The 13,268-nt window shown below is 43.2% G+C and overlaps 1 protein-coding gene across 1 annotated transcript in view; it reads left to right on the plus strand.

The window, feature by feature from the left end:
* LOC147718347 (sestrin-3-like) overlaps window positions 1-3,968 on the plus strand; it is a 185,960-nt gene extending 181,992 nt beyond the window's left edge. The window contains exons 8-9 of the mRNA XM_086918288.1: window positions 1,535-1,679; window positions 1,993-3,968. Of these exons, the coding sequence (XP_086774414.1) occupies window positions 1,535-1,679; window positions 1,993-2,079 (232 nt within the window). The 3' untranslated portion in view covers window positions 2,080-3,968. The remainder of the gene's footprint in view (window positions 1-1,534; window positions 1,680-1,992) is intronic.
* Window positions 3,969-13,268: the final 9,300 nt, after the last annotated feature.

A 13,268-nucleotide genomic window follows, 5' to 3' on the forward strand; every position in this document is an offset into this window, starting at 1 on the left:
TAGCACTGATTGCGGTGCTCCTAAAAATAACGAATTGCAGTAGTCCAGTCTAATTAAAATAATACTCTCACTACTAAAGGTCTAGTTGCTCTAGGTAAAAGTGGGAGAATCTGTCGCAAGGTTCTCAACAAGGAAAAAGCACCATTACACAAGCTCAAACTCATTCTACTGTTACAAAGGGGAAAAGGTCCATATAAAGTCACTCGTACCCTACTGCCTAACTGAAATACTCTTGTCTTCGATCAGTAAGAGGATGTGGCAGGGCACTTGCTGCCAAACAGGTCCAATTGCTTTAGGGCGTTTTTGTGCACATGGTCACACATACAATATGGCAAAGATAATATTTGCAAGATTTATATGTGCTTTCTAAAGCAACATTAACTCATGATGTGAAGCTATTGGAACGAACATATCAGGACTTCATGACAACAGATTGATTTCAAATATAGTATGCCAAATCGCCTCAGAGTCCAAGAGCACTGCTTCAGCATTTTACACTCTGTCAGAAGGCGATTAGAAAAAGTAGACTCGCGGTACAGAGATGCTTGCAGCTAAAGAAGGAAAGTATACAGTACAGCTATTACTATGTCATACACAGTCACATGCAGTGAAAAATAATCTGAAAGCCTGGCCTCACAAAGGGGGTTAAATAGCCTACTCTGGAAGGGTCTGCTTTCACCAGACACACCCATCTCCAAGAGGAGAGAAAGAGAAAAAAAAGTTAAAACAAGTAGGACTTTCTAACTCCAAACACTAGACGGCAAAATATGCACTGCATATGAATCTAGAAGAGCTCAGGCTGCAAAACCATCTTTCCAGGTAAGTAACTTGTTTCTACCATAACACCTGTTGGCAAAATAAACATTATTTTCAAACCAGTCTCACAAGTAGGGAAAATACTGCTACAAAGTCAGTACACAGCATATCAACCCAGAGAAAATGTGTGTTTCAAAACAAAATGGTTTCCTACCAGTAGAAATAGTTTTGCAGATTGAAGAATTTTCTGGATTCACATGCGACCCTACCACCTCCCCAAGAAATGAGTTGAATTGGGAGCAGATGGTTTGGGTGTGAGGAAATAGGTAGCATAAGGAACTGCAGAAGGGCAAAAAAGAATCTGAAGATGGTGACCACTTGCAGAGGTTTCCTTCTGACATCACAGGAGGATGGACTTCGCACCAAATGGTTGACAGACCATACTGTCTTGTAGGTCACATGTGCAATTGATTGTCTAGACCACATGTAGCATTAAAGCTGTGCTCGTCATCATTTTAAGTGCTCCCAAGCTTGACATAGGGACAGAAGCAGAAAAGCAGAAAACAGTACAGTGATGTTGCCAGTATAAGACCGTCTGGCCACTTGGGCAGCCTAGATTTCAATTCCTGGGGTCTGTTCCTCTCTGTTTTATATTGAAGTGGCTTACTATTGTTTCCAGGTCTTACAATAAATCCGCCAGACCATATGTTTCTGGGTGCGCTTGTCAAAAGCTTTGGTAGACTTTTTTTTTAATCTTCCCTTTCTCCTCCATCCGCAGGTACGACGACTACGATTACGCAGAAGTGAATCACCTGCTGGAGAGAACACTGAAAGTTTACATCAAAACTGTGACCTGCTATCCAGAAAAGACCAACCCGGAAATGTTTCAGCAGTTCTGGAAACAGTTCAAGCATTCTGAAAAGGTGAGCAGTCACGGGGAGGTGGGCATTGATGGCTGCAGGAGATGAGGAAAAGAATGGTGGCTGCCCTCCATTCTTGGCCTGCATTGAAAATATGTAATCATATTTCATGACTCACCATGAAGAGTAGGCATAGCAACTACCTCAGCCAGTACACTTCCAGAATTAAATCAGTTTGGGTCTTTTCTCGAGTTTGATTTTAATATATTAACTAGTGCCTGCTGAGGGCAGTATATGATGGGTGTGTGGCAGAGGCTCAGTTTTTCTCCGTCGTGGTGTGTTAAGAGTGTAACCAGTGTGCGTATCTCTTTCACAGGTGCATGTGAACCTGCTCATCCTGGAAGCCCGAACGCAGGTGGAGCTGCTCTACGCCCTGCGCGCCATCACTCAGTACATGATCTGAAGAGGCTGCTTGCTCCAGCACCTGGCAGCCCACCTCTGCACACACAGACTTCTTACTAGATTTCACAGGAATTTTGACTTAAGAATATTTTTTTCCTTTTTTTTATTTTTTTTATTTGTACTTTTATTTTTGGGCCAATGCTTATTTGGCCTCATATGTGCAATTACTGAACTGTGGTGTGAAAAGATGACATGATTATAAGCGTCCATCACTCCAGAGGACAGCCAAAGACTGACATGACGTCCTTGTAATACGAAATGTGGCAGCTTGGTACAGAAAGTGAGTTTTCTTCTGAACTGATGGAGACACCTGAAGGAAGCCCGACCTGGAAACGTGAATCTTCTGTGAGCAAACACCAGTATCATTGTCTCCTGCACAAACCACTGATCCAGATAACTCAGTGTGGTGCTCTCCCGCTATCTACCAGATATATTTCATAAAAACTCATGCTTCTGAAGCAGTTCTGGTGCTAGTACCTTGGACAGCTTAGCATATCTCCTTATCGATTGGCCATAGTCCTGCAAAGCTCCAAGCGTCTCCTAGGCCAAGCGAACGCTCTCAGGCCTGCACTGCTTATCTAAATCTGAGGGGTGAGCTGGTCTCTGGAGATGGCAAAGGTATCAATGGCTTTTTGGACTGACTATTCACATGGTGACCCTACGTCTGCCATAACATTTCAAGGTGACTGGGAGGGCGTCGGAGGCAGATGAAGAAGAATGTTGACTTTGAAGTGAGGCATTGCTGAGGAGTGGTGTCCGAGGTGCAGTCTGGAGGGATTTGTCTGTACAAGTGTGTGTACTGTCATGTATGAGCACAAGACTTCAACCTTCTTACTGCTAATGAATGCACAAATGTCAGTCTTGCAACACCTGTTGAGGAAGATGCAACGGTTATATCTCCATTTCTTTACTGTTACTCGGTGTAGGTACTTTGTTCCTGCAGTATTAGTGCTTGTGCCCAAAGTGCTCCCATCTATGCATCCCTGTTTGTTCTCTTTCTGTGGCAATTAATAGTGGGGGTGCAGGGCTTCTGCATGTAGCCTGCAACATCGGGCAAACATGTATCCCGGCTTCCTCTGACTCTCCGCCACTTTACACTTGTGATGTGCTACAGAGTTACTGTGGCATGCTGGCCAAGTGTCACACTTGGTTTGAAAGTATGAATGTAGGGACAAGCAGTTGGAGAGAACCTTACGGGAGAGAACATGGCGGGTTGGGCGAAGTACATAATTTCACGAGTGCCTCCGATGAGGTATTTCAGCAAACCCATGCACTTAAGACTGTCTTGAAAAAACATTTCCTCCAGAATGACAGAGGAAGCTGAATTATGGACTCGACTCTGGCCCCCTAGTAGCCTTTGCGTCATTGTTGACTTTCCTATTATAGTATTGACTGTTCTCTTTGCCAAACACTCCTTTCTCTGATCCCTGGGTGCATGTTTTTCGCAGAAAACTGACTGAAACCTGCGTTCCCATGTTGCTCCTCCTAAAAACTCCCATTGGGGAGGCGGGACTCATGCAACCTGCATCCCATCTTGTGAATGTAGTGAAGAAGACCCTTTTGTTTGAAGAAAGTATCTGATTGCACTGAGAGGGCTGCTCTACATCGAGGGGTGGCTAAGGTACTAGAACTTTGTAAAGCAGAACAAATGGAAACTTCGTGCCTGGGGTCAGTGGTCTTATATTGAAAGTGGGGAAGGAGAAATAATAGAATAATCTGTGAAGTGGGTACGAGCTGTATAGCCTCCACCTTCCCGTTTACTGTTTACCACGTAAATGTAAAAGAAAAAAAACAAGAAAAACACAAAAAAGTGAGCCAAAAGACTATCGTTTTGGAACTTGCTGGAAAAAAGACTATTTTTGCTATAAATATAACTATGTTTGACACGGTGCTCGGTGTGCTGTGGATTTTGTTGTTCTTGAAGCGTGTCAGCAATGTAATAATTTGTCGAATTACAACTGAGAATGTGTGTACTGTGACAATGCAATTAATTATTTCCCAGTTTATCTACCTCTCAAACCTGAGGGGGGTGTTGAGGTGCAAAAGGAGTTTGACTGCTTGACTATTTTGTTGGTGACTTGAAAAGTTATATCCCATACCTAAAAGTTGCAAAATGTATTTGTCTGGTAATCTGGAAAATGGCTTACCATACAGCATATAGTTTTTACGAGTTTTCAGGAGTGTTCACATGCTGTGAACTCTTCAACCATCCAGAGTTGGGTTTGTGGAAGTCTTTAGTTTTGACTTCTAAAAATGCCAGGAGGGATAAAGACTCTGCCTCTTACATTTTCTGCTACTTGGTTCACAGTTATTTCCACCTAGAACTAAAACTCAATACAAGAAACCGAAAAGGGAGCATAATCCTTGAACCATTGCTACCATAATGGATGCCAGGTATGCTTTCCAAACCGAGCCACAGGACCATATGAGACCGATTCCTCAGATTTTGACATGAAAAATGTACTTGAACTTTTTGTCCATCCTATAGTAGCGGCTACCCTTGAAAAGACCAATGAAGCACCCTGAACACAAGTGCACGGTGTGTAAAGAACTTTGGCATCCTGAGACAATTTGCCTCTGGTAGGAAAAACACTGGGTGAATCAACCCTTAATGACCAACTGACCACAAGTGATTGTAGAAGGTAAGTTTGAAGAAATAGAAAGGAGCAGAGATTGTATGCAGAAACGTAATTTATTGGAACAAGGATGATCACATTTTTTTTTATATAAAGTTTTATATAGCGCAAACCAGATCCGGAGGGATATCAGAGCGCTTTACAGAAGGATGAAAGGGAGAGTAATACTCCAGTAACAATATCAAGTAAGAATGCCAAACAGTTGTAGTCACAACAATCCTAGACAAATGATACAAGGCGAGAATAGAGGAAGAATAAAACTCCAGTACGATATCGGATAAGAATACCAAACAGTCACAATCACAAACAAATGATGCACAACGAGTGATGTGATTAACAGGTCAATAATAGGCTGCTACAGAGGGCACACCTTACGTCCGAGAGGAGCAGAAAGCAACAACAACAACAAAATAACAGGATGGTAACAAGAATGTAGGGTCATTCAACACCTGTTGTAGGATCAGTGGTAGTGCCAAATTAAGGTAAAAATGTGTTCATTAGGAAACGTTTGGCTTCAAGTTTGAAAGCAGTAATTGATGATATTCTGCGCAATTCCAGTGGAAGAGAGTTCCAGATCTTTGGTGCAACACCTGAGAAGGCTCAACAACAAGTTCTCTTTTTATTCCTGATACGTGGTTTCAGAAGGAAGTTGTTAGCGCTTCTTGAAGCTCTCTCGCCAAATGATAATTCAAGCTTTTGTGCTAGGTACCTTGGGGTGTTGTCGTGCAGGGCTTTGTGCGTTAGAACGATCATCTTAAACTGGATTCGAGCTTCATAGGGCAGCCATTTAAGAGACTTTAGCACTGGTGAAATGTGCTCATTTCGTTTGGTACCAATAATTAGTCTGGCAGCAACGTTCAGTGCTGACCTTATTGGAGCCATGGGTGTAGTTGGGAAGGCCACAGTGCTTGGACCACTTGTTTGAAGTCATTTTGTGGAAGGAAGGGCTTGATATTTCTAAGTGTCCTCATCAAGTGCTTAGCTCACTTACATACATTGCTGATATGACTTTTCATATTCAGTGCTTGTCCAAGGTGATTCCGAGGGATTTGGCAGAGTCTATGATGAGAGGGGTGCAATTGAAAGCAGTGAGGTAAATCAGCCAAAGGTCTAACTTGAAGGGGTGGTTGGGAGGAGAGATGAGAAGGAATTCAGTTTTGGGGGTGTTGAGCAGGAGGTGGTTCTCAGTTAACCAATTTTGAGTAGACGTTAAGGTAGAGTTGAGTGTTATGATGTTATCCAGGGATGAAATTTTCAGGTAAAGTTGTGTGTCGTCAGCGTACATATGGAAGGGAATGTTCTTGTCATTTAGAGAATTCGCAAGATGTTCTAAAAAGAGGTTGAAAAGGATAGGAGAGAGGGCGGAACCTTGGGGGACATGCATGAGTACTGGAAAGGGATGGGAGAGGGAGTAATTTGCCTTGGCTGTGCCCAGCTTCGCCCTCCCATCTTGCCAGTGATGGCCCATCCAGGCACCCCTAAGCTCTCACATTGTGTGTGGCTGTATAGGGGGGGAATACACAAATTTCAACTATCAGCTACACCCAGTCATGTAACCCAGAGAAAGGCTGCAGGCACTAAATGGCTGAGGCAGGAAAATGCCAACTTTCTAAAAGGCAACATTTTTTTAAATTGTAATTTAAAATCCGACCTCGCCATGTGAGAGGATTTTTCATTACAAATCCAAAAACATCAAATACGAACTGGTTACCTGCTCCCATTTGGAAACAGTAAGTTTTTAATGCAATAAGGTAACTCCAATGTTATCCCAAGGAGAAGATGCACTTTGCAGTATTGAAAAACAAATGGAAGAGTTTTTCACTACCAGAACATGTGAAACTAAAACGTACATGTCCAACTAATTAAAATAACTGCTTCCTGCCCTCTGAACTGGCCAGGGCCTATCCTAGAGGTGACTTACATGTATTAAAAAGTAAAGGTTGGGCATGGCAAGAGATTTATTTTGGTAGGTTGAAATGGCAGTTTGAAACTGCACATGTAGGCTGCAGTGGCGGGTATGAGACGTGTTTAATGGAGTGGCACAAACAATGCTGCAGGCCAACTAGTAGCATTTAATGTCCAGGCCCTGGGCAGAGATAGGGCCACTGTACTAGGGACTTGCAAGTACGTTAAATATGCCAATTGGGCATAAGCCATTAAGGATAGAGTACACACCTATTAGCATTGGCTACCAGTGGTAAAGTGTGCAGAGTCCTAAAGCCAACAAAAACAGTCAGCAAAACAGAATGGTTGAAGGCAAATGTTAAGGGGAACACCACGCCAAGGATACCAGGTCTAACATTAAATCGGAAGGGAGCAATCGTATACCCCTGTCTCACCCATCTTCCTATCTTGAAAGGGTTGAAGTAGTCCCCTTCTTTCTGTCCAAACCTCACTCTGGCTAATGCATTAGAATACAGTTGTCACAGGAAACATTATGGGCTCCTCAATATCCAGTCCAAACATGGTTGACAGGAGCTTTGAATGAGATACAAAGTCAAAAGCACGGGTCAAGACCATGCAGGTTAAATGTAGGAAGCCTTGTTGAGCCACAGTATCTTTGCCAATGTTTTCCCTAAATCTCTATTGGACTTCCCACAAGGTGTTATTTTCTTCCTCCCGCATTTTTAACCTCTAGCTAGTACAAAGCCACTCTCAATCTTCATCACAGAATTAGGCAAGGACATGGGATGATAGCATGATGGGTTATCTCTACTTCACTTTCTAAATAGAGGTACAATAACTGATTCAGACCCTGTGCTGGGTGGACCATGTTTAACAATAGATATAAGAATATTTGAGAGAAGTGGAGCCCACAAAGAAGTACTGTGTTGAAACAATTCAAGGGGAACCTCATTGGAGCCAGGAGCTTTACCGATAGCACTCTTGCTTATAGCAAAAAGAACCTCTTCAAGCTCAAACTTTAGGATCTGTAATTCTTTATTCTGATTATCTATTTCAATATTCATTGTTCTCTTTAATAAAACCAGGTCAGAATACATATCTGCATAATGTTTGACCCAGCTAGTCGATGTGATATTGGTGAAAATAGTAGATGCAAAATTCTCTTTAAAATAGGGCATGCAACCATCCTCCAGAAGGTGATATTATCCTTATTGTCACTTGCTTCTATTAAGGCAGTCCAAGACTCACCTCAAATTTGAGCTTTTCTGGATTCAAGGGCCCGCTTGTAATCAGATCTAACTGATCCGTCAGATCCCTAGGTTATCTTGCTAATGCTAGTCTTAAATGTTTATTTTCTACTGAAAATAGGCGGTTAAACAAGCCTGGATGACTGACCTTAGCAAGATTGTTCAGTTAGCAATTTTTTAATCGCCTATAAAACGTCATCCCAATATCTTTATCACCATTCCCCAAAGTTAAGCATATCATGAAATTTGAGACATTCGTTTCTACAATTTATTTTGATAAAATGTTTGTCAATGACTCTCCAGCTAATTCTTGATTCATCATTTCTTTCTACCTCTATTTCTACTGCATGGATCTCAGGCCGAATTTACTTCGCATTCAATCTAGAATTTACAGATAGGTGATGGTGGTCTCTGATAAAACCAAGCTAGATATTTAATTCATGAACATTGGTACAAATATCTGTCATGAAAATAAAACCCATTGTACTTGAATAACCTCTACTGAAGAAAGTCGGTAGCCGGGGTAAAGTGCCATGTGCTGGACGGAAGTAAAAAGTGAAAATAAAATTATATTCTTGTCATTAGGTCAAAAAATTACAAATGAAAACCTTGAAACCGATTTCTTCATACTTAATATCATTACCTTTTCATTTCAAAGATTAGTTTTTGTGAGAACCGTGAGCATTCCTCACAAATTACCCCTGGGTGAAATCTAACTTTTCTCTACTTTTTGCAAATATAAAGCTTTCTGAATTCACACTTGTTTCCACTACAATCTGCAAGTAGGTAGAAACCCCAAAAATTGGAAACATTGACTACAACTTAGAAAAATACAAAAACTGGGGTGAAAATATATTGTTTTCAACTCCTTCTCTTCATGAAAGCTAGGAAGAGAGCAATCTTGGCTCAAGAAATGATCTGACCCTTATTCTGCAGTGATTAGGGTATGCTAGACAAACCTCCCAGCGGGTACTGAGAAGAGGTACATCACTCAGTCTGTGCTAGAGCCAAGACGCTATCAATATCTCACCACTGTTTCCCCAGCCTGTATTTTAATAGAAAGCTGGTAAAAAAAATTGGGAACATCGTTCAGAAATAATCTGTTCGAGGCATGTGTGCTGTTGATAAACATGATTTGCATACTCCTGCCATCTAGCGTTGGGTCTGGATGTTTGCAAGTTGTTTTTCGCCCAAGAAGTCTTTCCAGTCACTAGGTAAGGTGACTCCTCCTTACGGTGATAGTGCACATGGGCATCAACTCCATTGGTTTTTTTTTTTCCCCATCAGGTTCAGACGTGTATTGCTATGCTCCGGTTCGAAACCGTTCTTCAGGTTCCCCTCAGTGCACAATACATTCTACCCTTGACTGTATTGTTCTATGCGTTTTCCTGTTCTCTGGTAATCAAATCGATCAGGAAACACTCTGTTCGAGGCATATTGGCTGCAGATGGTACATTATGAATAGATCACCATATGGTGTTGGGCTTGGATGATTGCACTTGTTTTTCTCTTGGAGAAGTCTTTTGTAGTCACGAGGCTGGTGACTCCTCCCTTGGGTGATAGTGCGCATGGGCATCTGCTCCATCCTTAAATATTTTTTTTCCGCCATCGGGTTTAGATGAGGATCGAAGCGCTCCGGATCGACTTCGAGAAAAAGGTAATATTCGGCGCGTATTCCCTTTCCAATTCGACAGTATTGTTTATCGAGTGCATTCCCATTTCAATGCGATTCGACGTCAACCCCGAAGATTTTTAACTCTACGTCGACGGGACCGTGAGGCCTATTTCGACGTAGTCCAGCCCGGAGTCCATGGAAAGGACTCCCTTCAAGAAATGTCCAACGTGTGGTGCTAAATTCCCACACAAGGACCTACACGAGGTGTGCAACCTCTGTTTGTCACCTGACCACGAATCCAGGGATTGTGAAGCCTGTGCGGCTTTCTCCTCCAAGTCGACGATTAGAAACCGCCGAGCCCGAAGACACGAGATATCGAGGATGGAGTCAAATGCAATCCCAGAAATGTTCGAGGTCGAACACTCCGAGGAGGAAGAAAAGGACGGGTCGGGGTCAGAGGCGGACAAGTCTGATGTTGAAGAAGTCGACGTTCATCAAACCGTGAGTGACGACGTCCCTTTGCCAAAAAACCGACCCGATTGGTGTCGACCCCGCCTTCGAGCCCGGTCAGACAACCGAAAAAAGATTGACCCCCCGCCTTCTGGCTCGGCAACGAAACCGAAACACTCGGTCCCTCACTATGTCAGATCCGAAAAACGGTCGGCATCGACACCGAAGCTCCATACCAAAGAGAGCTCGAAGTCGAGACATTCCATGTCGAAACCGAAACATGCTTCGACTTCGAAGACTCCCTCGACACCGAAAAAATCGGACTCGAGCAAACTCTCGGTGCCGAAAACACATAACACAGAGACACAGAAGCAAAAGCACCTATCGGACCCAAAGGCTTCGGTACCGACACAGGAGCAGGAGATAGATCCAAAACAAAAGACTTTGTTCATTGATCCACAAACTGGCAAGGTGGTGGCAAAACCACCTAAAAGACTCAACCGTTGGAGGGGAAAGCTCCTCCTCCGAAGAAGAGAACAATGGGGACAAATACAACTCCTCCCCTTTCTCCACAGCCTATGGACACACCCACTTCTCCTCTTCCTCATACTCTGCCAGCTATCCCTCGACCTTTTACACCACGCCCATCTACACCTCAAACAGATGTAGAAAGTGACACAGGGGATGGGGACCTTCCTGGGGATGATAACAATACTATCCCAGAAGACACAGACCCATGGGAAGATTATGATGCAGTGACAGATAATGATAATGACCCTGATCTGTATCCCTCAAAACCCTCCCCCCCGATGATAATTCGGGTTTTGCACAATTGATTAATAGGGCAGCAAAATACCACAAGGTATATTTACATACTGAACCTCAGGTAGAAGATTTCCTTTTAGAAACACTACCAGCTGCACAAAAATCTTCAGGGACCCTACCAATGGGTCTCCTCACTCACACATCAGATATATTTAAAGATCATGTGAGGGCTAGGGTGTTAAACCCAAGAATTGTCAAAGTATATGGCAGCCCCAAAAGACCCAGTATTTATTAAGGGCCAAATACCTCTGGACTCGTTAGTAGTCTCAAATGCTCGTAAGAGGGTGAACTCACTAACAGGAGAAGCTCCTCCTCCTGACAAGGGATGCCTCTGGCAAGAGAGTAGCATCTCAAGCAGCAAACAGCTGGCGCATAGCAAATACTCAGGCGCTACTTGCACGCTATGATAGAGCTCATTATGATGAGTTAGAGAAACTAATTCCACATCTCCCTAAGGAACATCAAAAAAGGGCAGAGCAGCTGATACAAGAAGGGAAGATAATAACCAACACTTCCATTAAGTGCGCCTTAGACACAGCAGACACTGCGGCAAGATCTATAAACACCAGTATCATGTTAAGAAGACATGCATGGCTTAGGGTCTCAGGGTTCAAACAGGAGGTACAAACTTCTTTATTGAACCAGCCTTTTGATGGGAAAGCACTCTTTGGCTCAAGCACAGGTGAGGCGTTAGAGAAAATGAAAAAAGACACAGAAACGGCTAAGTCAATGGGAGCATTGCAACAGCCATCTCCAAGAGGTTACTTTCGTAGGTCCACCTATAGAGGCGGATCAAAAAATACAGGCACAACCCAACAATCAACCTCTTTTGCATCAACATCACCTAAAGGTAATTCAAGACGCAGTTACAGAGGTAACAACAACAAGGGTAGAGGTTGCGGAAACAACAACAACCGCAACTCTCCTACCCTAAAACAGTGACTTCATACAGCTTCCCCCAGACCATGCAACACTGGTCGGGGGACACCTATCACAGTTCCTACCTGTCTGGGAAAACATCACATCAGACAGGTGGGTGAGACAAATTATCCAACATGGTTATTGCCTAGAACTCTCTGCTACCCCACCAAACATCCCCCCCAGACAGCGTCCAATGAGTCAAGATCATCTGACATTATTAAAACAGGAAGTACTATCACTGCAACAAAAGCATGCCATAGAGAAGGTTCCGCAACATCAACAAGGAACAGGAGTATACTCTCTATACTTCCTAATTCCCCAAAAAGACAGATCTCTAAGGCCTATACTAGACCTCAGACCTCTCAATGCATACATAAATTCGGAACATTTCCACATGGTCACGCTCCAACAAGTACTTCCTTTACTGAAGAAAGGGGACTTTCTTTCTACACTGGATCTAAAAGACGCCTACTTTCATATCCCAATTCACAAAGCTCACAGAAAATACCTCAGGTTTGTAGTAGAAGGATAACATTATCAGTTCAAAGTCCTTCTGTTTGGGGTCACAATAGCACCAAGGGTGTTCACAAAATGCCTAGCAGTAGTTGCAGCACACCTAAGACGACAGCAAATACATGTCTTCCCTTACTTGGACGACTGGCTAATAAAGGCCACGTCACAAGAGGAATGTCTTCAAAACACACAAAAGACAATTCAACTGCTGCACCAGCTAGGGTTTACGGTGAACTACACAAAACCCCACCTGCAACCAAACAAAGTTCAACAATATCTAAAGGCTACTATAAATATAGAAAAAGCCATAGTATACCCCAATCCAGTCAGGATTCAGACAATGATTACCCTAATTCAAAGATTTCAACCGCAACACTCATTAGCAGCTCGAGTGTTCATGCGCTGTTAGGGATGATGTCCTCCTGCATACTGCTTATACCATGTGCCAGACTACAAATGCGTCCGCTTCAAGAATGTCTAGCAACACAGTGGAATCAGGCTCAAGGTCAGATTACAGATCTGGTGTTGGTAAACGACCGCACACATCGCTCTCTGAAGTGGTGGAACACAACAAACATTTCCAAGGGGCGGTCGTTCCTAGAACCGATTCCACAAGTGATACTAACAGAGGATGCATCGCTCCCCGGATGGGGAGCGCATATGGAGAAATATACAGTGCAGGGAAGATGGAGTGTACAGCACAAACGACTGCACATAAATCATCTAGAACTACTAGCAGTGTTTCTAGCATTAAAAGCTTTTCAAATGCATGTTCTCAACAAAGCAGTCCTGGTCAGAACAGACAACATGACAGCAATGTATTATATTCAAAAACAGGGGGGGGGGACACACAAGCGCCTTGAGACCCTCTGGGTATGTAGTGCGCTATATAAATGTTGACTTGACTTGAGCAGAGAGTCAGAACAAATACACGAATGGGAACTGCACAACCAAATACTGCAGCCATTCTTCCAAAGATGTGGACAACCGGAGATAGATCTCTTTGCTACTCATCAGAACGCAAAATGCCAAAGCTTCGCATCCAGGTACCCACACCACCTGTCGCAGGGCAATGCAT

The sequence above is a fragment of the Lissotriton vulgaris genome, chromosome 4_1 (genome assembly GCF_964263255.1).
Source record: "Lissotriton vulgaris chromosome 4_1, aLisVul1.2, whole genome shotgun sequence".
In the NCBI taxonomy this organism is placed as follows: Eukaryota; Metazoa; Chordata; class Amphibia; order Caudata; family Salamandridae; genus Lissotriton; species Lissotriton vulgaris.